This window comes from Eucalyptus grandis, chromosome 5, assembly GCF_016545825.1.
Source record: "Eucalyptus grandis isolate ANBG69807.140 chromosome 5, ASM1654582v1, whole genome shotgun sequence".
NCBI lineage: Eukaryota > Viridiplantae > Streptophyta > Magnoliopsida > Myrtales > Myrtaceae > Eucalyptus > Eucalyptus grandis.
Window position 1 is genome coordinate 10371830 of NC_052616.1, and position 26997 is coordinate 10398826.

The following is a 26997-nucleotide window of genomic DNA, read 5'->3' on the forward strand; positions in this document are numbered from 1 at the left end:
TACAGAAATGAAGGATGAAATAATACCACACATAACATTTTCACATTCCAAAATCAAAGCACTTTCACATGTTGTGCAGTTCTTGGGAAAGAAGCCATTCATTATTGAGATACTCATAGCATTTTTCACTCTTTTGACTGAAAAGGGATCGTCCCCGGAGGTCAGATGATTGGCTTCTCTAAGTCAATCCTGCAAAAGTAGGTCATCTGGCCGCTAGTAATACCACATCCTGGGTAACTTACAGCGACCATTTTCATGCTTTAAACACTGCATAGTGCACCAAATTACCGCCGTCATTTTTCTTAGACAGGAGGACATTGCAAAGCCCCAATTAAGGACAAGAACAACCAATCCAGTCCCATCAAAAACAAAAACCATCAGAGCAAGAACTCGTACTCCGACGGCCCGCTGATGCCGTTCATCTGCCCATTCCGGCCGCCACCGTTCGTCGCCAAACCACCATTCCCATTGCTGCTGAAGTTGCTCCCAATAAACCTCCCGTTAAACCTGTTGCCGGTGAGCGAGGGCGCACAAACCTCGGCCATCGGGTTCAGCTTTCGAGAACAGCCCGCAGCTCCCTTGGATGTCCCGCTTGAAATTCTCCTCAGCCTCACCGCCCCGCGGCAGATCGCCCCCTGTTGGGCACGAGCGGGCGGCCGTGGCCCAGGTAGAGCGGCTGGGATCGTGTGGTGGGGGCGGAGGATGGGGGCATACCGTTCAGGTCGGATCCATGCGGGACCGCAGATGGGTCTGCTTGGGATGGTCCTGACGCCGGGCAGGGCGGGTCCTGAGATGGTTTCTCCAGGTTCCGACCCAAATCGACGCCGCCGCCGCCATTCTCGACGACAGCTATTCGTCGATGGCGATTTCGCTCACCGGAAAATCTACTGCAAACCCAAAATCTACAGCCTAGGAATTACCGAAACACACGATCACAACGACGAAATCCATAGCCAAAGAGAAATTCACAACCAAACAGAAAATTCAAGAAAAGGGAAAAAGGGGGATAGTTCAGTGTAAGAGTTCCGCTCAGTCAAGAACGTCAGCTTAAAAAAACACTTCACTAAACAACAAAAACGGGAGCCCAAAAGAGCAGAACGAAAACCCAAAAGGGGAGGAGACGGACCTGGGGAATGCGGCGGAGGAAATGATGATGAGATGAGCAGAGGAAGACGGAGGGAATCGGGAATTACTTGAGCAACAAAATAAAGGGTACGGCGAGGGAGGAGAGAGTTCTTGATTCCTACACAGTCCGAAATTTCTCTCTCCCTTTTTTTTTTTTATTTCTTGGTTATTTTTCCTCTTTCTTTTACCCTTTTTCTGGGGTCTCCGAGCGAGCGAGCGAGCGAGCTCTGTGCCTCTGTCAGTACTGCTGGGTCTTAATTCCCCAATAGCGATGGCGAGCGCGAGATGGACAGAGAGAGAGAAAGAGAGAGAGAAGGAGAAGGAGAAGGAGAAGTGGAGGAGAGAGAAGGGCGGGGTCGGTCTTTCTTGGGATGAGTATGAATGACTCTCAGCCCCGCGTCGTCCTTAGAAACGACGGACCATCCTTTGGTGGATTCAAGCTCTTTTCGCCAGTCATATATGCTCTCTCTCTCTCTCTCTCTCTCTCTCTCTCGATCCACGCTAGAATTTCTCACCACTGAGTGTACGTCCGCCCCGGAGCCTACGATACGATGCCTCGAACCTCGGAGGCCTTCCTTGACAACGTTGGAGAGATGGTGTCGAGGGAGAAATGTTGATCTACGTGAAATTTTGGTTAGATCGTTGAGAATAATGTTGTGAGGAAAAAAAAGGAAGGGAGAGCTTTGTCCCCATTGATTCAATTTGGATTCTCGAATCGAATCGCGCACAGTTCTGTTAGTTTTTTTGGGGGCATGACTGGCAACTGATTCTATGTGCTTTTAGTGGTTCGAAATGTGAGATCGCCACGCTTTAATTTCTGTTTGATGAGAACTCCGAAAGGATAAAAAAGGTGACTTTATAATGTGTCTGATTTTTTAAAATGCGCAATTTGGTCATTTAATGATCATGCGAGATACATAAAAATCACTCCTTGTGATTTCTTGATAAAATTATTGATAGATGCCCCTGCTTAGAGATTTTGTTGATGGAGTGCTTTGTGGGATATTCTTGTGTAGAGTAATTTTTTATTGAAGATGGGGATCCTTAGTTAGCCTTCTCCGATAAGGTTTTATTTTAGCTTAATCAACTTGGAGTGAGATTCGTTGATGATTTATACCCTATTCTTTTTTAACTCTTTTTCCGATGGTCTTGATATTGGCTCCTGTGTTCCCAATATGCAAAAATCCATTATTGGATCGTATCCTTCCGACACGCCGTGAGTCGTTATCGATCTATGTGATGCTTGATAGCCTATCTATCACTCATTCCCTACCAAAAATTGCGACATTACATACGCATTTGTTAACCACCTAGTCCTAGATATAAAATAGCCAGTTGATTCAATCCAGGCAATGTCAAGATTAACTTTTATGTACCTTGACCAACCGACCACTGCAAGCGATTTTTAGGGCACACACTCTACATTGGTCCGACTCACACTCTCAATATAACTTAAACCTAAAACCACAAAGGGACAAGTCGATTCTCTCGCCATCTAAGCAAACACCTCGCCGGCAACTCATTAGCTCATTTACTCGAAGCACTTTTTAATCGGCTCCAAGATGCTTCTCGACTTTGCACTTCTACACTTAAGACACCTTTGCGGATCGAACCATTAAGAACCACATCTTCCTATGTTACTCTTGCAAAATACTAATCCTTCTGCGAGGCGAACGAGATTTTATTGACATTAGAGAGTAATTTAAGAAGAGAAATTTAAAAAAAAAAAAAAAATCCACTGGATTGCCAATCATGGAAATCACGAAGGCCTCAATTGAGAGAGCTCTCGATTAAATTTAATGGTGGAATCGGATTCAAAGGACGAGGCAGTGGGGATTTGCTACAAAAAAAGTGGGGATCTTTCAGTCGTAATCCAGCACGTTTTTAGGAAAAGGCAATCCCTTGCCGCTAATTAGCCATGCTGATCCGCCGCTAATTTGACTAATTATCCCTTGATCTCAAATGACTGCCCCCTCTTAACTTTTATATCAATATATAGTGGTTAATATCATAAAAATTCCTAAATCGATACATTTGATTAACTCTTAATCACCAAAACCCAAAACTAATACATTATGATAAATTTATTCTAAACTGATTTATTAATTGTCAAAAATTTAAATTGATACATTTATGATAAATTTATTTTCAATTAATTTTGGTCAAATTAAATTAATATCACAAAAATCAAAAATTAGTACATCCATGATAAACAAAAGATAAAACTCCAAACCCGCACCCCATCAACAACACAGATTATCCAAATCAATAATCTAACAGTAAAAAATAATTAAAAATAAATTTATCATAAGTGTATTAATTTAATGTAAAAAATTAATTTATAATAGTGTCAACTTTGGATCTTTCCTGTCATTAACATTATCTTTTAAATAAATTAGCTTCGGTGATTTAAAAAAAAATATAAAAAAATCCCAAAAAAAAACAAACTCTATTAATCCCCTCCCAAAAAAAATGGTATTTAGCAGCTTTAAAGTACGAGTAGATGAAAATTCCAGTCCTCTTTTTTTTTTTTTTTTTTGTTGCCAAGTACATGTGGAAAAATAAATTTCCGTATTTCCATAATTTCTCTGGATAAATTTGATTTCGCTCGTACGTAGTCGACTGACCGCGACCGGTCACCACGTGTCGCGGGTTCAGCGGGGCGGCATTTAAGGAAGGGCACGCGGGCCTGAGTGGCTTACCTGTACCCCGTCTTTTTACTTTTTTTAACCACTCCTGCCAAGAGAGGACGAAAGTCCTCCGCGAGGGCATTTTCGGCAATCGACAGCGACGGAAGCATCGATTTTCTTTTTTGTTTTTTTTTTTTAATTTTTATTTTAACTTTTTTCCTCAATTGCAGCGACCACAATTGATTGAATGATGAGTGGAGTTGACATTTGTCACATGTGTATGGAAGCTCCGAAAGTACTAATTAATTAATTAATTATTGTTTTTGATTTTATATATAATTTGCGTGCGATTGGCTGTTTGATTCGTTGGTTATTTATGATTATGGGATTGAAGTATGGTATATTCTCGAGATGGTTGGAATCATCATGTCCAACGTCAATTATTGATTATCTTTTCTTCTTTTTCTTTTTATCTCTTTTTTTTCATTTTGTCTTCTTCGCTTTCAACATGCTCTTTCATTGATTCGATCCCTCATCGGAAGACGCATCTAATCTCACGTTATGAATAATAATTAGTTCGATGATGTGTAGATTCTAAATTAATGATTTAGAGCCTATCTTTATCAAAGTCCAGTCCCAATTTCCGGAATGAGGAAATGAATCACTTCCAAGGTAAACATGGGGATTAGGCCTAACCCTTTTTCTTTCTCGAATTTTTAAGTATTAAGCACGTAACTATGATTTGAGTAAGATATGTGATATGTGAATAATCCATGGCATGATGAATAAGACATCGGTGAATTTCCTAAACTTCTCCTACATATCTATTGTTTTATCAAAACAAAGTAAAAATGAAAAGAGCTTGTTCTCGATCTCTTTCCGGAATAAAGTTACAAAAAAAAAAAAAAAAAAACTATCGAGACCCTATCGAGAAATGAATTGATCAAGGCCGGTTCTCTAGTTCTCTACTCAAAAACCCAATTGGTCCCCATGTGAGCCCAGCCCTATTATTCACCTCCCTACACACTATACTTTGGACCACATGTAAAATAGAAGGCATTTGAATTAAACTAGACCCGTGTACTTCGCTTAATGGAAACATCCCCCCCCAATTTTATAAACATTGCGTGTAGGCCGACGTTAAACATGGTGAGGTATCAACGACACTGACCTCTTCCGGTTTTATTCTCTCCCTATCAAACTCAGCTACCAGTTAGAATCACAATAACTTCCATTCAAAGCGTAAAATTAAGTTCGAACGGGATAAAAACAATTTCGATCGAACTCAGGACGTGGCATTCGAGCTTGTTATTTCAGACCTAAATATGAACAAGATGATAAACTATAGTCTTTGTGTACGTGCTTAGGCTGGGGCATTGACTTTTTTCTCATTTCACGTTTTCCTCGTAATGAAATGGAGCTATAAACCGAAGCACGTGAGATTGCCGCGAAGGACGCGTTGAATCGACGAATTCTGCAAAGGGAAACAAATCGTGGTGCATGTACTCACCTTTTTAATATGACGAATTCCCTCATTGAATAGTTTGCATTCCGATCCCATGTGAGCATGGTTTCCAAAAGCTGATGAATTGGGTATTGAAAATGACTTCCTTAGGAATATTTTTTGTTGACTTAGTTCCTTGTCATGTGGCCAACAACCCTATTAGCGTGCGCTTTAATATCCGTAACTTTTGGCCCCTCCCGAAATTCTCAGCCGCCGCCTCGAGCAGGGATCATTGGGTACACCTACCTTGCCTGCCGGCCTTCGATTCAAAGAAGGCGGTGGCATCATAAGAGCAGAGGTAGGAGATTGAAAGAATGGGAACATGGCGTGAGATTCGATTGGGGATTTCTTAATAGACATGAAGGTAGTCCTAGGGCATCCATGGCAGCTAAGGGGATTGTGGATATGCTTGCTGTTTATAAAGCTCACCGCCTCAAAGGAGGTGGGTCATTTTGATGACAAATTGACGCTCCTCTTATTTTATGGGCGCTGAAAATAAAATGAAGCCAACTATTGTGAATTATCAATGCCCTGCTATAAAAATTTTTAACTATTAGATGAATAGATTATTGGGTTAAATACCACGGAAAAGTCTAAATTGATACACTTGTAACTTTTTTTCTCCTAAACTAATATTTTGACCACCAAAAATCTCAAATTGATGTATTTTTGACAAATTTGTCACAAACTGATATATTTGTGATAAATTACTCTCTGTTAGTTTCTATTAAATTTCTACTCAAACTCAAGTAAGTTAGATAACACATAATAATTAACTAATGTACTAATTTAAGATTTTACTCTATGTTTGTCATAATTGTATTAGTTTTTGATTTTTTATGGTATTAAACTAATTTAACGGAGAATATATTTGTCACAAATGTATTAGTTTGTGATTTTTTGTAGTTAGAAAATTAATTTGAGGATAAATTTATCATAAGTGTACCGATTCGAGTTTTTTGTGATCATTTGGGATAAATTTGTTATAGATATACCAGTTTGAGATTTTTCATTTTTTTTTTTTTTTGGTGATATTAATCCATTACTTATTGATTGAACTCTTTTACACTATAGTTGTGAGATGAAGCAACCCTTTTTTAACAAAACTCAAGTAGGTTTTTATTTTTCTTTTCTTTTTTTGCCTTTTGTGGGTACAAATACTCGATGTGGACAGGCTATTGAGATTCATATGTGAGTTGTGTTAAAAAAGTCTCATATAGAGCTTGTGTGATTTGAAGCAATTAATATATCTCGATCAACCCATAATTTATTTGTTTAAGTTTCTTGAGTGAATGTCAATCTAGCTAAATATGTTAATGGCTTGAGCTTGAACTCCCTATCAGTGAAGGTATTGCATTTCCTCTGCACACTCCCAACAAATGATTTCAAAACCGATTGTAAATATGTGGACCTCATCTATTCCAATCAGTTGTGAATATATCAAAGACATCTCATGACCAATGCTCTTTTCGAGCAGCCTTTATGGTTCGGCTTATCAAAAGAGATCAAGTGAAGGGGATCGTTATAATGTAGCAACGCAATCCCAATGGCAACTTCCTAGTTTAGTCTTTGATTTGGAAAAAAGAGACTATGAATGAAGGTAGCGTTGGAAATTTAAGTTTAGACAAGTTAAGCAAAATGATACATGAATTACAGGGAATAAATCTAACATGAACTCATAATGGGCAGGAGCTTGTATAAATCAACGAGTGAATTGTATTAGATTAGTCTCAAATAAGATAATTAGTATGGTTTGCAACAACCGATCTATCCTAATTGACCCATAATTCATCAGTTTAAACTTTTGAATGAAAATGGGTTTAATTGAATATGTTATGACTCCAGGCTCAAGCTCAAGCTTGGGCTCGGGCTCTTGACGATTTCCTTAGTTAAAAGTATCGGGCTACATCCTCCCAACAATATCAATGAAGGCAGAATTCTAATGTTTCGTCCACCTAAAATCGTAACTAAGCTCCGCAGTGGTAAACTTTAGGAAGCTCTAGTAAATCTCTAGTGTGGTCGGTAAATAAAATTTGACTCCCCACTTTCTTGTCTAATACTATTAGACTTGACAATTGGGACCCATCACTTACAAACAAAAGATAAATGATTTTACCATCATTGCATAACCCATGGTGGAAGGGCCGATTCATGTTCAATGCATAAATTCAGAGCATAGGGCCAATCCTTGTGCATCGGCTCAACGAGGTTCGGCGTCCTCGCATCAATCAATAAGACACCACGATACAATCCAAGTTAGGACTTACCAACCCTTGTACTCTATTCTCATGGCTTGGAATCTAGGATATTACATTTCTCCCCCTCTAGATAAAATTTCGTCCTCAAAATTTAAATACATACCTGATTCAAATAAGTGCGAGTATAGCTGTCTCGTACGTTCTTCGCTCTCCCAAGTCACTTCTTCTATCCCGTGGTATCGCCAAATTATCTTAACTAAGGGAATGACTTTATTCCTCAAAACTTGCTCTTTCCGATTCACAATCCGTATTAGCGCCTCAATTGATCCCGCACCATCATGAACACTAAGGACGATCATGGATCAATGATATGTGGACAAGTGGACCGGTCTCGGTGATTCTACAAGGAACTTATACCGACTATGAGCGATCCGTGAGTTGATCCTGTTCGATAGCAAATTAGTCACGAATCGATTGAGTCCACATGACCAAGTAACAACTAAGGATTGATCATGGGAATCAATGGCATAAAACCTTGGATAAACCAAGGCATGACTTGTGCTGAACTAGAGCAAGCTCGACCTTAGACTTGATTTGCTTGACCAAGACCCAATCGGGGCGAATGATCGAGACCAACCACGAAATTCATTTTTAAGACATCAAATGGACCAATTCTAATTGAAATGGTCATGGACAAGTCCAAGAGGGAACCGACTTAGTCGCTTATTTGGTTAAGTTCTAGTAAATTTTTTGCACGAAACTTGGTTCTCATAGAACTATCAATCGTGTACAAAACATGAACGACTTCTCCAATGAGGCAACACCTTATGTTATTCTCATGAATGCCTTGGATGAATTTTTGGATACAAATTAAGTAATGTGGGGGATAAGTCACTAAACAAATATTAAGCGGTGATAGAAGTTCTAGAACATTCCTTGCCTTTGGACTATAGTCTATCATTATCCACTTAGAGTCACACGTCAATTGCAAAGGGAAGAGAGAGAACTTGCATCGTAAGTGTCTTGGTAAAAATAACAAGATCTCATTAAATGATTTTGGACTTTAGTCCATTAATGCCATTGATGAATCACCAAGCTTAGATGTCCTATTAAATCTTTGGTTATGATGGCCATAAATTATAACGTTGGTGAACGAAGCAAGAGCAAGCCAATTAGGAGATTTAAGATAAAATAAATTGGTTGATGCTTGAAATGTATGGACACACGATGGATTTATATGCTAATGCTGGGGGATGTCGAGTCATTGTCTGGGGTAAAATCCCGGATGGCATCCTAATAGTGAGATCGGGACAATGCCAACTCGGGAGAGGTCGATACCCAGGGGTTACCCAAGATGTCGTCCTGATAATGAGATTGGGAAGATACCGATTGTCAAGGGGGAATCGATGCCCGATTGATACCAAAATAGTCGATGGATTTTGATTAAGTGAAAGAAATTGAAATAAATTAGAAGTCCATGTGTGGTGCATGAACTGATGTTGAATTGATGCTTGCAAAAGTTGGGTTAGATTTGTATGAGTTGTTGAGACCTTGCATCAATTTGGAAACATGTTTGCATCGGGTCACTTAGTGCATGAATTAGTTTTGCATGGTGCACATATCATTCTGGAACCAAAATGGTCGTTAATTACGGAATTTTGGAGGGCTTGTTCTTCATGCACTAACTCCTTGTTCATGATTCTTGAAAATACATAGAAAATTGAGAGCCTTTCATGTGTAGAGGCAAGTCAAGGCATGCGTCTTGCTATTGATTTACCATTGACAAGTAGGTGATGATTTTGTATTCGAGGATCGATGGCGAGACGTCCTCCTATAAAAAGATTAGGAATTTCTACTTATTGAGTCGTCGACTCATTTTTGCTATTTTCCCCATTTTCAAGTGTGTGATGGATGTACTAACCCCGCCACCCATTTATCATGGTCTCCCTGTAGACATGGTCTCCATCATGACAGACATAATAGACGTAGAAGGAGACGTAACTTATCGAAAGTATACCACCATAGTATAAGTCTAGGAGAGTATAGACATTTTGGTCCCACACGTGTACGAGGCTTGGTGCCTCATTTTTTATGAGGACATCATAAGTCTCATTCGTGGCTTCATCCCACCGGTACATCCCACGAGAACCCCATAAGGAGTGGGCCTAGAATAGGGGCCATTTTTGGAGAAGCTTGATAAAGAAACTAGGCTACCCCAGCCTTTTTGATCATCTACATGTGGTAATGAAAAGAAATAGTCCAGGACTAGGAGGGACCTTTTGATATATATATGTTTGCTTGTGTCTAGGGATTGCTTACAATTCGCTTTTGCATGTGCTTAATCAAAGATAAAAGATTTTTCGGGAATTTGATGTGTCCGGGACGTTGATGTTAACCCGCCCGAGTCATGCAACCAAGTCTTTTAATTTTTTCAGAAGTGGGCACTGTACTAACAAAATAGCCATTTTACTATCCTCAAATATAGGACCCAGAAGAGATTACCGAGTGCTTTAAAATTTTACAATTGGACCCATCGAGTATTAGTATATTACCAGGTACGTTAAAATTTTACAAAGGGACCCTGTCAATTGATTACTAACTTATCAACAAAATAATATATTAGCCTAGTTAAATCTACTATCTATTAATAAATACCAAAAATTGTAAAAAATTACATATTACCGATGGAAAGATTTATCTTAGCGCCACACATCTAGTAGCAAATAGCCAGGCACTCTAAAATTTTACAAGTGGGCACGTAAAGTAGGTATCAACCGAGCTCGCTTTCGAAGTAACGGCTCTATCATTGTGGATCTAGTATAAATAAATAACGTCTAGTAGATAACTACGGAGTGGTTAAAATTTTACAGGAGGGTAACTTGCTACAACGAGTTTAGGCTCGTGAGTTATTAATTTCCCCAGTAAGATTTCGCTTGCAATGTCAAAAAAATGAATAGGTCAATAACTTACTATTGAATTAGACGTTAGTTTGACCAAAAAAAAAAAAAAAAATAGACGTTAGTAATTTCCTTGCTTCGTTATTTCCCTTGAAGCAAGCATTCATTTGCAGATTACTTATTTCACTTGTAAAAGACCCTATAAGTGGGTTATTAAATGGGTTGAAAGTAGGTCCGTTACAAATCCACAGTCAACCCATTTGTTTCCGGCTTCCATATTTAAAATTCATTTTGACCTATGTTTTGAATTTAAGGTGGCTCATATATAATCAACTTCACTATATTTGGATTAAAATATGGGATTGTCACCCATTTTATCAGTCTTACTTGTAAGTCACTAACTTCGATGGTGAGATTTTATTTTCCAGATGGTAATTTGCTATGCAGCTTGACAACTTATTACTGAATTGGCTGTTGCTAAATTCCTTACTTGGTCAGTAGTTTTGCTACCCCCAAAAGTGAGCCTACACTAGTACATGATAAGTAACTTATTTCTGTGGCATGTTACTAGTTACAATTGCAAGATTCTATATTATATGGGACATTTTTAAACAGCTTGATAACTTGCTGTCGAAGTTGGCGTTCATATGTTATTCGAACCGTGGGTAATTTGCTACAGCTTAAACGAGCCTACTTTGGTGAGTTACTTAAGTCAATATTGAGTTATTAATTTATAGTTTATTTCAAACGGTTAGTTCCCACTTTGTTGGTGACTCGCTAACTTGTAATTGGGCCTACAATTACATCGATAAGTTATTAATTTCACCAGTAAGATTTTGTTTTAAGTAGTAAAATTTATACTTAAGTAGATAACTTACATTAATATTCGTATGCTTCTCCCAGTGATTTACAGCATTAAAAGTGGATTATATTGATAAATCGAAAATATTAACGATAACTTACTATTTTCATTTTAAAGTTTACGTTTTCAGTGGTATATTTCTTGAGAAGTCGATGACTTACTATGGATTTGACGTGTCGGGACATGATTCGGTTTTTCAGTTCCCTGTTGTACGTGCTGTTTTTTTCTCTTAGGAAGCAAACCATGAAGTCGACTCCAGTCCGAGAGAACTACTTCCTTCATAGGCATCGTCGTCTTTGTTGTCCTAAGAAACTGCTCATGGTGTTGGACTCCGCAGAAAGCATGTCAAAATTGACCAAATCACAACCGACATTTTTCATCATGATCGTGCTTTGGTAGCTTTCATTGAAAGACATTCCTCTCATATGTATGGCCACTTAGAAAGGAACGAGTGTTGGATAGATTGCACCACAAGTCACACTCTCACCATTCTGATCAAGAAAAAGTTCATCGTTTTGCAGTTTAACCCACCAAAACTGCTCTCGATCCGGGTCTCGAAATCGACCGTCGAGGCGTCGAAATGGAAAAACTCGACATTCCAATCTAAACGTGAAGTCAAACGTCTCATATTTCACGTCAATAACTTTTTCCTAACATCAATTTATCCTCAAATTCCTTCACCTAGCTAAACAGATTCGACAGAGGTAAGAAATCTCAAATGGGCAGTAAATGATCGTCTCTTTTAAATGTTCGATACAGTAAGTTCTAAGACACCACCATACCCTAACTAAATAATCAGGTCAATAGATAGCAAAAATAGAACGGCCAAAATGTGTACGACTCTCAACATGCCTATCATCTAAAAACTGGATCAAGATCCTGCATCAAGGTCTGCACCTGCAAAACAAAGAAAGGAGCAAAACATGTTTCAGTGGTCAAGAGCTTCACAGAGGCAAAGAAGGACTCCTGTGCAGTCTGACTTCTTAACTTGACGAGGAAGTTCTATGCGAAGCTCAGTCGAATGGACCATGGAATGCCTTCGCTTTTTGAATGAAATGACAATGCAAATGCAGGATATGTCCAGGACTTTTGTATGGCAAGGATGAAATTATTCTTTCTGTTTAGTTGGAGAAAGATATTGTTGATGACATCGATTCCAGGACTAATGATTCTAAAAATAGGAACATGGCAATTTGATTGCTAAGTGAGATATCCCCTGTACAATACATTATACAGAGATGAACACAAATAGTGATTTGCAGTCTGAAGATAGATGACTGCTTTCACGTTAGAAGCTCCGACATTGATCCTAGCATACCATAACTAAATAATGGATGTTCAAAAAACTACAGCATAGCGACTGGATTGCAAATGTTGAGCATGAAATGCCGGATCTCAGCTCTACAATATCCAATCTCTCTCCTATTTACGTTGGTTAGGGCTCATTAGTGTAATTCTAGCGTGCGAGCGTTGATGCAGTGAAATAAACCAATGTTTGCTTGCAAGCAGGGGAAACAGAAGTTCACCTTGCATCATCAGCCGAAGATGTGTCCGACATCCTTCTTTTTGACTCTTTTTGCTTTTGATAAACTGCTGATTTCGATGACACTTCCAAAGCACTTGTAATTCTGACTCGGTTTTGCCGTCAAAAGAGCAGCTTAATTGTAGCCAGGCACAAGACGAAGAGAGTTTGAGCAGAACAGCATCTTTCCTGAAATCAGATCGCCGCACTTTTTAATCAACCAGCATATTGACATCTAATCATCACTCTCAAGAGGTAACGATTCGAAAGCGATGAAGATGTTGAACTTTATACTACTGGAAAAGGAACAAGATAAACAAAAAGATAGAGGGCCGATCTTACCCGGAGTCGCTAAAGTTACTCAAAAATGGGGGCAAAAGCAATCTAAACTTCTTTCCAACTATCTACTTTTAACAATCAGCAGATAAGACATCACTCACAGTAACATGTCTGATGAGTAAATGTGATAACGACACAACATGACCATGAGCATGTCTAACGCGAAATTGAATCAGAGTTCAGAACTTTACTACCATAAAACCAGCAACAGGATAGATAATGTGGCTGCATTATAAACATCGGCATTCAAAAGCCAAAATGAATCATCATTCAAAACCAGGAACATGTCAAACTCACCACGCCCGAAGAAACGGACAAGTAACCAGTGGAAGAGCTCGTGCTCGTGGAAGCTGGTGTTGTTGCGGCCAGCGGTGGGGATCCAGATTTCGAGGGAATCGTCCCATTCCCACCGGCATCGCTGCATCCGTTCAGGACGATTGCACATGCTGGCGTATATGCTGGCGTCCTATCGGGCTTGAACAACCCGTAATTCCTCTCCGACGTCGGCCCGGGCTTCATGTTCTCATTGAACAGGGCAAACACGTAGACGTTCAAATCTCCATTCGGCCTCATCGGCGTCCCCTTCTTCTGCGCCATGATCTTCATCAGATTCCCATTATACTTCCTGGCATTCTCCGGGGTGGCGCCACCCTCATCCGCATCGCCTCGCGACGGCCACCCGGTCTCCGAGATGTGCAGCGTCAGGTTCCGAAACCCCAGCGAGGCCAGGGCCGAGTGAACCGCGTCAATCTGAGCGAACAGCATGTTGTCGTAATGCAGCCCCGTGGAGGGATCGACCTCGCCGGGGTTCGACTCGAAGAGCACGAAATCGAGCGGGACCTGCCGGGGGTTCGCCTTGTAGGCGAAGAACGGGTAGGCGTTGATCAGGAACGGCGAGCCCACCTTGGCCTGGAACTTCAGGATCTCCGTCAGGGGTGCGGCGAGGTCTTGCCGGAACGCCCCGGCGGACGGCGGGTACGAGGTCTCGAGGACGGCGAGCGAGTGGGGGGTCGTGACTGTGACCTGGTCGTCGAGGCCGAGCTTGGCGAGCGCGCCCTGGAGGCCCTGCATCGCCGGGAGGACGTCCGCCGTCAGGGACGTGTCGTTGAGGGTCAGCACCTCGTTGCCGACGGTGATGCAGGTGATCTTCGTGGAGGGGAGGTAAGGCTGGATGTTGGACTTGAGCCAGGCGAGGGCCTGGGCCGGGTCCCTCATCCGGGCCAGGTACTCGTTCCCGAGGCCGACGGTGAACTCGACGCCGGTGCCGGCGAAGGCGCGGAGGACGCCGGGGTCGGCATCGTAGAGCTTGAGGCGGGTGGCGCCGACGGACTTGACAAGGGGGACGACGTCGTCCGGCGACGGGAGGTTGTTGGCGATCTGGCCGTAGTTGATACCGATGGAGGACGACGCCGTCACCAAGGCGGGCCCTGCGGCGGAGAACGGACAGAGAAAAGAAGGAAGAAAATTCGTGACGGAACAACGAAAAAACGGAAGCTTTACCGAGAAAATGTCTCATTTTCCTGCTGAACTTTTAAAGTAACCGCATTTTAACAAAGATGGTATTCTCGGGAGCTCATTGGGTACCTGAAAGGAGAATCAGAAGCAAGAAGCAGCGGAGGAACCGGTCCGACGCCATGACGGGGACCTGCGCCGGAGAAATGCAATGTCGGACGGAGGAGCGGCGAGGGATAGCGGAAAGCAGTCGAGCTAACGATCTATAAATGAAGCTGCAAAAGATGGCGGGTAGTCGAGCATTGTGCCTTTTGGCTGCGTACCATGTGAGGTTAGTTTATTGATTGGTTTGAATCAGGTGACGGAAGAGTTAAAAATGGACACCTGTCCAATCCGTTGAGAAGTTAACCTCTGAGTGGATTGCGGACCTTCGAATCAGCACTAATGATTAGAATAATCAAATATTAAATTACGCATCCATTTAAAAATTTAAATTTTTTTAATAGTTAACAATAATCTCACAGAATTTAACATGATATCAAAACCTAGATTCTGATTTCGAATCTTTCTAGATCCCATTTACCTCTCTAATTAAATATATCAATGCATTCATCTAATAACTTAAACTAATAGAATAATAAATGATGAGGAGCAGTGATAACTCCATTTTCCTTATGAACAGTGTGATCTTATGGAAAAACCTTGTAAGGGGCCTCTGGCCGCACTAATCTTCTTTCTCTCGACCATTTCTCTAATGCAAAAGAAATCAGATTCTTTGAGAGCACCAAAAAAAAAAAAACTCAACCGTGCTTTGAAGATTATAATAAGAGAGTGTTTTGATCCGCGCTTCTGATTTTTTTAACCCTTTTGCGTTTTCACTTTCTAACTTTCAATAGCACGAGTATTCAAAAACTTTTTAGTGCCCGACCTGGCATTTGCATCGGTTCGATACTATGCACTTGTGATAACGCACGGACATCCTTTTGTTTCATCGGGTGTGAGAATCATTTCAAGGGGGGATGGATGCTGCTTAACGAGGCGAGGCAATCATGATTTGATTTTGAGACTCGGCCCCCTTCAAGAAAACGAATAGGTTCCTTGACTTAATTTTCTTTCAGCGGTGAAAAACATGGCGCTTTTGACGTTGGTTTTTTGTTCTTTGCGTTCCTTTTCAAGGTGGAGGGTGGCCCCAAACGTGGTTGCTTCTTTGCGACTCCGTCACATGGTAGCCGTTCCCAATGAGATGGCGGGTAGGCGGTGGGGTTGTATGCTTTTAGTAGAGGGGGCTTTAAGGTAGGGGTGAGCATTGGTCTAGGATCAACTCTGGATCGACTCTGGACCGGCCCAACTCTGCTGATCCTGATCTAATTTCAAGTTAGACGGGCCGGTCCTTGATTCTTGTTGACACCTAAATTTTGGCGACCCGTTTATTCATTTATCGCATTAAAAAATTAGCGATTAATTTTAACCCATAAAAAAATATTAGTTAATTAATTAATTGCATAGCATATAGATTTAGGTGCATTTGCATTTTTTTGCATTTATTGGACCGGTGGCGGATGTGTTTGAATTAGTGGTTCTAAGCTTTAAATTGACAGGTGAGACTAAGCCCACGAAGCGAGCAAATTGGCCCAGACTCTTTTTTTTTTATAATAAAAAATCTCGTGAAAAATAGAAATTTGAAATTTTTCCAGGATATGATGAATTTTTTTGGATAAGGCGGATGTGAAAAGCAAATATTGCGTTTTGAAAAAGAATCTTTGTGGATATAAATTTGGAAAAAATTAAAACTCTAATCCTCGCTCTATAAATAGGTTGTTTGCGTAGGGTTTTGGGGAGGGCCACATATGGGAGAACACCCGGCCACACAAAGAAGAGAGCGATATACGTGAGGGGTAGCCCAGGGAGAAAGATGGCGAGAGCTCAAAAGATGGCGAGAGCCCTTCATATCCGAAGATGGTGATACAGCGGTGACATTGGTGGCCGTTCTCGTGAGTGTGGTTTGCCGATCTAGTCAGACACCCACTCACTGTCAAGTTCAACTAATTGAAGCTTTTCCCGGCCATAATACGAAGGAAAAGCCAAAAGGAGGCTACGGATTCAAGTCAAGAGAAAGAAAGGCAACCGAGCCTTTCTTCGTGCCTGACCCGCAATCAAGTCCAGAATCCTCATCTGCATTCCGAGAGCTCATCCCCATCGCTGCAACTTGGCGAGCTTACCCGGTTCCTGGCCCCACTCTAGATCCGACAGTTCAATCATCACGGAGCGGTCCATCTAGCGACGACCAGTCCCTGACGCCTTATGGGTCGCTGAGCCTTGCGTCTATAGCACGGCGCCCAAAGAGTGAAACTTTCTCAATTTCCTTGCAATATCAATTTTGCTCTTGACAATTACAAGTTATCTCGCAAGTTTGATGTTTTCTTTTGCGGCCAGCCCAATGAGCTTTCACGACAGTCGGTCATGTTTATACAATGTTGTACCATCTGCGTGCAGATTTTTGGTGAAAATACAGCAGCTTCTCGGTAGCCCGCTTAGTTATCGTGAGGTCCAGTAATGCAAACAACTTACTGCACCTGTCTTTATTACAAATTGTGGTGGTCCAGTCCTTGCTCGACGATCGGCAACGGCAGCTTGCTGTGCCTCAACGTGTTCCACCAGTCGACTCGCAATTTAGATTTGGCAAGTTTTGTTTCTTTGTTTCCCTTGCAGGTTACGTAACTCTCACAATCGTAGTCCGCACATCCCTGGCTATCTACAAACCTGCAATTGAGATATCGTTGGCAACGCACGTCTTGGACGGCCAAGGGAGGATATGATGAGGTCTTCAAGAGATTGAGTGGAGCTTGAGACTTGGTCAAACAAAAGACACCAAATTGCGAGTGAAAGAATAGTGGGCGCACAATGTGAACTTGCAAAAGGTGAAGCTTGATAGCAAAGTGAAAAGAAGCTGAAGTTCTCAAACAGAATTCCAAATACTCGGTCTTGTGGAACACGTCCGACGATTACCCGCAACCGTGCATGCTACTTGATCGCCGGCCTTCCTCACCGTGATTTCCGTGACCCATCATCCATCCGAATTTGGAGATGTCACCCGCGTGACATCGTGAATTAGGTAAGACTCTCGATCAATTTGATTTTCATATATCTCGCTGCCTAATTCGTAATATCGCAATCTTTCTTTGAATGTTTGATCGATATTGCCATATCCAAAAGATCTCTTGATCCCTCATGAAATAGGAATTTTTCCTAATTTCGCAACGTGCGTATGATTGATAGTCCAATTTCACGCTTGAAATACGACTCGCAATCGCATGAAAAAATCGCCAATCCGATCTCACGCTCGAGATACAATTCGCAATTTTATTTGAAATTGGCCAATCCGATCTCATGCGCGAGATACGATTCATCAATTTATTTCCAAAATGGGTAATATATTGCCTAATTTGTTGCCGTGTTGTTCTTGATGTCTTATTTTGATTGCTCCCGTAAAAGAAAGGAAAAATCCAAAAAAATCTAAGTTAGATTAGGTTCGTTTTAGGGTTATCTTGCATGTTTAGAATAGGAAATTTATTTATTTCGAATTTTTGAAAAAATGAAAAATCTAAAGAAATGCATTCGTTTAGGATGTTAGTTTTTCTTTAATTTAAGTTGCATGTGGCAATTTTTTAATTTCGAAATTAATAAAAAAAAACAACAAAAAATCATCATGCATATGTCATGTAGAATTAGGGCATCCTTTGTACGTCATTGCATATTAGGATAAAATTGCATGTTTCATTTTAAGTTTAAATTAATTTTTTTAGATAAACTGCATCTTACTAATATTTTGGTTTAAATTAAGGTTTAGCCTGACCTAATCCTTAATATAAGTTGGATATAATCTTTAATCTAGCTAGATAATTTTTACATTTTTCTAATTTCGAATTTCATGAAAAAATACAAAAAAAATGTCTTAGGATAAATTAGTTTCAATCTCTAGGATAGATTGCATGTTTTTTTAAGGAAAAATAAAAAATGCGTCATGTGCATGTCATATAGAATTAGATTCATGATATCATTTAGTGAATGTTGCTAGGTCCATTTAATTAGAAATTACCTGTCATTAGAACTAGGTCATTTAGTTATATTGCATTGCATAAAGCATGATTCTCATTAATTAAGTGAAAACAAAAAAAAAACAAAAAGAAATTGCGTGTTAATTAGAAATCATATCTAGGACTATTGATGTGAATTATGATCTAACAATGCAGATACTTTCATTGCTATGAGGTAAGTCTTGCAATTTATTCATTTGCTTTCTTGAGTGTTAAATTGATGGATTGCGCTTAATTCAAGTTACTTGCCAAAAAAATTTCAAAATAAAAGAGAAAGGTACCAAAAGGGCGTTAGAAAAATCTAGCATAACCAAGTCCCCGTACCCAAATCTCTAGTTCGTGGAAGTAAAGTAAATCTCCCGTTACTTTACTTGGGTTTCTAATCGACCCACCAAAAATAGATTAGTGGCGACTCCTAATTGAAAATCAATTGCATGTTAAGAACTTAAACCTAAATCGCGAATTGGTATGGGCTTGGGAGAGCCCGAGTTAAGTCTAAGCTTAACAATCCATTAGTCAAATCCTAGATGGTTCACACCTGAAAATTCGGTCGCGACAATCCTGAGATTCCTAGACCAAAGATTGTGACAAAGATTGCATGCACCTGGTCCTTTGTCCTGAGTTTATAGTCGATCCAACTCGGACCAACTCGACTTTATTATATATCTAATATATCTAATATATTATTTATAATTTTTTTATACAATGTTTGACTTCAATAGCATTAAACGGCTCCTTAGAGGAGTCCAAGTAATTTTACACTGTTCTTTAGTCCTCGACCTGGCATTTGCATCGGTTCGATATTATGCACTTGTGATAACGCAAGTATATCCTTTCGTTTCATTGGGTGCGAGAATCATTTCAAGAGGGGATGGATGCTGCTTAACGAGGAAATCAAGATTTGAATTTTAGACTCGGCCCCCTTCAAGGAGTCGAATAGGTTCTTTGACTTTATTTTCTTTCGGCGGTGAAAAATATGGCGCGTTTGACGTTGGTTTTTTGTTCTTTGCGCTCCTTTTCAAGGTGGAGGGTGGGCCCAAAGGTGGTTCATTTTCAAGGCTTGCCACGGTATGAGACCACGAGGTTCAAATCTGCTAGGAATCAACGTGAAATCAGCCCCAGCAATGATCATATGGGCAAGAGGCACCGTCGCAACCTAATCTTGAGTGAACCCATACCATTTTTCAAGACTAAACCTAAATTTAACTCAGGCTCTCCCAAACCCATATCAATTTACGATTTAGGTTTAAATTTTTAATATATAAATGATTTTTCAATTAGAAGTCGCCACTAATCTATTTTTGATGAGTCAATTAGAAATCCAAGTAACGGGAGATTTACTTTACTTCGTGAACCAGAGATTGTGAATTCGAGAACTTGATTACATTAGATTTCTAAAAGTCCTTTCGGTACATTTCTTCTTTATTTCGAAAAATGTTTTGCAGGCAACTTGAATTAATTTTAATTTACTTCCTAACATGTGAGGTAATCATGTGGGTGCACAAACCACCAATTTAAAAGCAATAAATAAATTATGGGACTTACCTAATAGTAAGAAAATTATTTGCAATGTTATATCAGAATTCACATCAACAATTCTATATATAATTTCTAATTAACACGCAATCACTTAATTTTTATTTTCACTTGTTTAATGGGAATCATGTTTTATGCATTTTCACTTGTTTAATGAGAATCATGATTTATGCAACGCATACTACTAATCTAACATGAAGCGACATGACATAACAATATGACCTAAACTACATAACACAAGTATAGTATTTTTGTGTTTTCTTAATAAGCATGCAATCTATCCTAGAGAAAGAAATTAATTTATTCTTAAGACAATGGTTTTTTTTTGGTATTTTACATAAAATTGGAAATTGAAAAATAGCCAAAATTGTCTATCTAGATTAAGATATTATCCAACTTATATTAGGAATTAGATTAGGCCAAATCCTAATTTAAACTAGAATGTTATCTTAACTAAGTAATCCATAACCTAAAATGCAATATATCTAGGAAAAATAATCTAAACTTATTATTAATTTAAAAAATTAGATAGAATTAAATTAAACATGCAATTTTATCCTAATATGGAATGACTAGATAACGTGCAAATAATGCCATAATTCTAGGTTTTCTTTTTCCTTTTATAAAATTCGAAATTAAAATTGTCCAATAATTAAATGTGTAATATAAATTAATGAAAAGAAAATCTAACATCCTAAATTAATGGTTTTTGGTACTTTTTTATTTAAAAAAAAATTCGAAACGAATAAATTTCCTAACCTTAAACATGCAAACTACCCTAAAATAAGCAATATTCTAACATGAACATAATCTAACTCAAATATATTATTTTGGATTTTTCTTTACGAAGATAAAATCGATTCAAACAATACAACAACAAATTAGGCAAGATATTATTGATATCTATCAAATACATTGATGAATCGTATCTTGCGCATGAGATTGGATTGGTCAATTTTAACAAAATCGCGAATCATATCTCGAGCGTAAGATCAAATTGGCGATTTTTCCGTGCGATTGCGAGTCATATTTCGAGCGTGAAATCAAACTATCAATCGTATGCACGTTATTAAATTATGAAGATTTCCCAATTTATAAGGCTACTCGAGATTACACATATGTTAGCATATCGGAAATTTCAATCATGTGTATCGATGAATATTTCAAATAAGAAAACGGAATTTTCGAAAATCAAAATAGATAAAATTTTCACCTAATTCAAATATTGGCTTTCGAATTCCGATCCTCAACGGCTACTTGCGACGCAAGGTGGTGGTGCTCAGCGAGGCTCACGGGATGGCTACTCGCTAGGGGGCTTCGCGTGCGGCTGCTTGATGATTGCTCGATTCAACGATATGCGCGCAAACTTTGAGAAGCAATCTGCAAAACGATAACTTTTGTTGTCGTAGCAGTAACAAGGCTTACCCGAGAGACCTAGAGAACCACAATGGGGAGATGCTCCAAATTTCAATAAAATAAGTGTGCGAAATCCTCCCTCCTTTCAATGTATACGTCCTCCTTTACTGAAAGAACGTGTGCTCTTCTCTTGCCCAGATTTTAGTGACTCGGATGCTTGCTGAATTTTGACCGAGCTCAACCACCTTGCCGGAATTCGTTGGCAACGCGAGTATTGGCGCAAATCGTCTGGGCACGACGAAACAGACCCGAGGATCAGGCTGATTGGGATGGGTGACACGAGCAGTGGCTGCGGCGTTGCGGTAGCAATGAGGTCGTGGCCAGGAAGCAACCAGCTCGATTCACGGATGTGGGGCAGCAGCGACAGCGGCGTTCAGGTAATAGTCGGAACAGCAACTACGAGGGGCGGAGCTGCAGTGACATCATCGATGAAGGGGTTGCGGTGGTGTCGTCAAGCGGTCAAGTAATAGCTCAACTAGGGGTGAGTATGGTCCGGGTTGAGTCGGTCCACCCCTTAACCCTAGGACCAACTCGTACAGTGCTAGTCCTCAATTTTTGGGACCGAAGACCGAACTGACCCAATGGATTCGGTCCGGTTCCAGGGTCAACTCGGGACTAATAGATAATTTTTATTTCATTTTTTATACTCTTTAAAAAGCGATTAAGGACCGGACTAACCCAATGGATTTGGTCCGATTTCCAAGTCAACCCAAGACCACCAATAATTTTTTATTTCATTTTTTTTTTGCTCCTTAAAAGGGCAACCAATGATCGTACCGACCCAATGGGTTCGATGATGAGCAAGGTCAGCTAAGAAAGGCAAGCGGTGAAGGTCAAGTGGGGTGACAAAATGAGCATCGAATGTCGAGTAGGGAGCAACAAGCCAAGCGAGCATCAAGCGGCGAGCGGCACGAATGACCCAAAGCAAGCGAGGCGAGTGTCGAGTGGCGAGCAGAAAAGTTTTTTCTTTCGATTTTAGCAAATTGAAGACTAAGAGGACTAATAAAATAGAAAAGAACGAATATAAGAGGAGGATGCCATAAGGACTTGTTTATGCCTTTTTGGACACCGTGAGGACTCCTTACAAAACCATTTTTCTCCTTCGTAAATTATCACTGTTGACACTTAAAAAACATTAATAATTTAAGTTATTAAAGAATAATGTAAAATTACTTAAACTCATTACTAAAGGGCTATTTAATGTTGTTAACACAATTTATTTTAAGATTTTCTCTATATAAAAAAATTATAAATAACATATTAGATATATATAGTCAGGGTTGGTCCAAGTTGAACCGACTCGAAACTCTCAGGATTGAGGACCAATTCGCACAGTGCTGGTCCAAGAATTTTAGGACCAAGGACCAATCTAGTCTTCTTGGGAACCGGACCAGGACCAACAGGGTTGGGCTGGTCCAAGGTCGATCCAGGGTTGACCCTGGACTGATGCTCACCCTAAGCTCAACAGATTGCTCGTTGACAATGTATCACGGACGATGAAAGCACCGCGGCAGAAGCGTCGGCATGGGTCTTGGCCAAGAATTGGCCAAGAAGACTCGCGCTCTTTCCTCTCTCACGTGTCTCTCTCTCTCTCGTATCAAGAGTGTCCCTTTTTTTTGTCCTGTAACGAGTCCATTTATAGTGAAAGGGTGTAAACCATCGAGGAAAGAAAGCATATTTTGTTTCCTTATGTGCATGCTTTGACATATATTATATTTCCTTTCCTCTTCCTCATTGACCGAATGCCTTCTCTGCAGGGATATATCTCTTTTTGCAAATCCATGTGCTCGCAGTGTAGAACGTGCCCAACATTCCCTTCCATTGCTGATCTTCCGAATTTCCTTTGTGCATATGCTCGTATCTTTCCACATAGGGTCATGTAGGATGAATATTCTCCACCGATTTTATTTCTTTAACCCAAATACCGGCCAATATTGCCAAAAATTCAAAATTATAATAGACTTTTTATAGATTCCGAACCTTGCAAAGATGAGCTCGCAATATCTCCTTCATATGCTTGTCCTCACAGAATATACAAAAGATTCACCGAATATTGAAAGAATAATATAAATATTTTCCAAAATATATCGAATTGCCAACTCGTAAAATTGAAGCTCATCCGCCGCCGATCAAATGCAAAAGTGATAAACAAATAGATAGATGCAACTAAAATTGTATGGTATGCAATTTTAATTTTATTTTTTTAGTGGTTAAAAATTAATCCCTAATTTCCTGTGTAATAAATGGATGACCGGGTCGCCAAAATTTAGGTGTCAACAGGCACATTGAATTTTGCCACTCCTCTCACGTTGCTTGGATATTTGATCTCCAGCTCCTCGAACTGCCTTTCCATAGTCTTTTTGCCAGTTCCCTGAGAGCGAAAATATTTCACTGTAAGGATCAGCTTTCTCAGCAGCATTAAACTAGACACATTTTATAGTAGAAGGAAAAAAGAAGAAATACCGTACCGTTTATGCTTTATAGTAAAATTACTTACCAGTACAACAACTTGAACATTCTCCCCAATGAATTTCGGAATTGCTGCTGCTAAGATATCAGATCCCTTCTGCTCTTCCAGTCTACCAATGAAACCAATCAGAGGGATGTTTCTGTCAACAGGCAAACCAACAGCTGCTTGAAGAGCTTCCTTCAATAGAGGCTCTGCATCCATAACCTATATATACATGACATTTGTTAGACAATCTGATTGTGTTAAGTGCATCTTTCAAACTCGATATTAAAGTTTACCATTGTCTCATCATAGTGGATATCTAAGTACTTGTCAGTTGCTGGATTCCATTCTTGAACATCCATGCCGTTGGCAATACCAGTTATGCCAGTTCTTCGCAGGATGTTATCTAATTCCACACCCTTTGCAACACCAGAAACAAGTTCCTCTGTGTAGTACGGACTCACGGTTAAGACCCTGTGGGATTCTATAATTCCAGCCTTCATCCAGTTGATTTTCCTTCCCTTCGCAGGCTTGAGATTCCTGCAAGATACACCAACAGATTCAGCAGAAAGAAAGTTGATGTTAAGGCAACCACACTACAATGTTCTTGCAAAATAGAAGGTTGCACTAGACCCAGACGACATACCCATCTATGAAGTCAAAAGAACTCTTAAATTCATTAGGTAGATTGACAAGGGCGAAATCTCCAAAGGGAAATCTTCCCTGGTAGGCAATGTTGTGGATGCAGAATGCTACCTGGAATCAAGTTTATCTACTCAGCTGCATGTCCAGACTAACTAACAAAAAATGTGTCATAAACAATGAACTATAAGATGAAAACTTACCTTGGCATTTTTGTAAAGCCCTCGAGATTGGTACATTGTTTTGAGGTAGCATGGAAGGAGAGCAGTGTGCCAGTCATTGGCAATGAAGACAACATCTTCACCTGCTTGACGCACAGATAAAATTTAACTTTCGATCAGTATTTAGAACTGAAAACTGACCTTCGACGAAACAATGATAGAAAAAATTCCCACCATATGGTCCTGAAAAATTTTCGCTGTTGTTTAGATTCAGAACCCAAGGTGCCTCTAGAGCAGCCTGCAAGCAATAAAAAGGTGTATTACAAAAATGAAAACACAAAAGAATACACACATGAGAGAGATTCCATCAACTGACATTGAGATGTTACTTCATACATTTATCGAATTAATATTTTCTACAGTGAATGGTCCGGATTATGCAACCTTTCAACCAGGGAAAACATGGGGAAGAAAGTATTTTTCGAGTGATCAGACCTTTACAGCTCACAGTAAGGTTATCACAACCTTATGTCTTAATTGGGTTGTTGTGTTAAGTTAACAAGAGAATGCAACGGATTTAACCAAGCTTTAACACTCACTATGGTTTTCACAATTCCAATTCCAACTTTTAATAGGCAAAGGCCATCCGTCATTCAATTCAAAAGGACAAAAATAGAGCATACCATAATCAGCAAGAATCATATCTTCCAAATGTGCCAATAGTACGGCTGGAAGACTTGTCCAGAGTATATCACTTGCAAAGAAATTAAAGCTCACCTGGCACAACAAGCTAAAGCGAAGTTGGTTATCCTTGTAATCTATCCCTGCCCGTGGCCCATATACTTTAAAGCCTGTCTTGCCCCACACCTACAATGTTGACAAATCAAACAGTCAAACAGTCGGGAATAAATTTTCTTCATCACATAATTCTGCAAGAGTAGCTTTGCAGATTAGCACAAGAGAATCGATCGGAAGGGTGATCTGCACCTTCTCAAGAAATATTGGGTGATCAACAAATACACGATCAACTCCACGTTTGTAGCAGAGTAAGAAGCGAACAGTTTCAATTCTGTCTCCAACTTTTATCTGCAGAGTAAGACTTGTCTGCGAGCAAATATTTTCCTAAACTCAAACACTGTAGATTATGAAGCAATAAAATAATATATATTCATTCTGTCAGAATGACATAAAGAAGCGACTAACCTCAACTAGAACGCTAGTATCCCACCCATCTTTGTACTGATCATAGCGAGAAGCTAGGCTGCCCCAGCCTTTTTTATCGTCTACGTTTGGTGATGAAAAGAAATAGCCCAGGACTGGGAGCAACATATAAAATATAACAGCTTTTGATATATATAGATATGTTTGCTTGTGTACAGGGATTGCTTACAATTTACTTCCACGTGTGCTTAATCAAAGATAAAAGATTTTTTGGGACATCCAATTTGTCTGGGACGTCGATGTTAACCCGCTCAAGTCATGCTCTTGCAACCAAGTCTTTTAATTTTTTTAGAAGTGGGCATTTTACTATCCTCAAATATAGGACCCAGAAGAGATTACCGAGTGCTTTAAAATTTTACAATTGGACCCATCAAGTATTAGTATATTACCAGGTACGTTAAAATTTTACAAAGGGACCCTATCAATTGATTACTAACTTATCAACAAAATAATATAATAGCTTAGTTAATCTACTATCTATTAATAAATACCAAAAATTCTAAAAAAAAATTACATATTACCGATGGAAAGATTTATTTTAGCGCCCCACATCTAGTAGCAAATAGCCAGGCACTCTAAAATTTTACAAGTGGGCAAGTAAAGTAGGTATCAACCGAGCTCGCTTTCGAAGTAACGGCTCTATCATTGTGGATCTAGTATAAATAAATAACGTCTAGTAGATAACTACGGAGTGGTTAAAATTTTAAAGGAGGGTAACTTGCTACACAACGAGTTAAGGCTCGTGAGTTATTAATTTCCCCAGTAAGATTTCGCTTGCAATGTCAAAACAAATGAATAGGTCAATAACTTACTATTGAATTAGACGTTAGTTTGACCCCCAAAAAAAAAAAAAATTAGACGTTACTAATTTCCTTGCTCGGTTATTTCCCTTGAAGCAAGCATTCATTTGCAGATTACTTATTTCACTTGTAAAAAGACCCTATAA

At 39.6% G+C, this 26997-nt stretch overlaps 2 protein-coding genes across 2 annotated transcripts; both read right to left on the reverse strand.

Annotated features, from left to right (window-relative positions):
* Window positions 1-12382: 12382 nt before the first annotated feature.
* LOC120293278 (glucan endo-1,3-beta-glucosidase 11-like) lies at window positions 12383-14741 on the reverse strand. The gene is made up of 3 exons (XM_039312341.1): window positions 14662-14741; window positions 13375-14504; window positions 12383-12927 (listed from the first exon to the last, which is right to left on the reverse strand). Exons 1-3 carry the CDS (start codon window positions 14711-14713, stop codon window positions 12862-12864), a joined length of 1248 nt encoding a protein of 415 aa, XP_039168275.1. The 5' UTR covers window positions 14714-14741; the 3' UTR covers window positions 12383-12861.
* Window positions 14742-23815: 9074 nt separating this feature from the next.
* On the reverse strand, window positions 23816-26174 carry LOC120293431 (granule-bound starch synthase 1, chloroplastic/amyloplastic-like). The gene is made up of 9 exons (XM_039312712.1): window positions 26034-26174; window positions 25818-25934; window positions 25608-25697; window positions 25065-25128; window positions 24873-24973; window positions 24674-24783; window positions 24324-24567; window positions 24073-24249; window positions 23816-23946 (listed from the first exon to the last, which is right to left on the reverse strand). The coding sequence occupies exons 1-9, from the start codon at window positions 26157-26159 to the stop codon at window positions 23842-23844; spliced, it is 1134 nt and encodes a 377-aa protein (XP_039168646.1). The 5' UTR covers window positions 26160-26174; the 3' UTR covers window positions 23816-23841.
* Between the last annotated feature and the right edge of the window lie 823 nt (window positions 26175-26997).

Excerpts from the sequence above, each read along its gene's own strand:
- LOC120293431 (XM_039312712.1), bottom strand. The coding sequence starts at position 26,159 with ATGTTGCTCCCAGTCCTGGGCTATTTCTTTTCATCACCAAACGTAGAC. Across the intron at positions 25,935-26,033 it reads ATACTAGCGTTCTAGTTGAG|ACAAGTCTTACTCTGCAGAT; the intron begins GTTAGTCGCTTC and ends ATTTGCTCGCAG. Across the intron at positions 24,784-24,872 it reads GGCTTTACAAAAATGCCAAG|GTAGCATTCTGCATCCACAA; the intron begins GTAAGTTTTCAT and ends ACTTGATTCCAG.
- LOC120293278 (XM_039312341.1), bottom strand. The coding sequence starts at position 14,713 with ATGGCGTCGGACCGGTTCCTCCGCTGCTTCTTGCTTCTGATTCTCCTT. Across the intron at positions 14,505-14,661 it reads GCTTCTGATTCTCCTTTCAG|GGCCCGCCTTGGTGACGGCG; the intron begins GTACCCAATGAG and ends TCTCCGCCGCAG. Across the intron at positions 12,928-13,374 it reads TGTCCGTTTCTTCGGGCGTG|GAAAGATGCTGTTCTGCTCA; the intron begins GTGAGTTTGACA and ends ATCTGATTTCAG.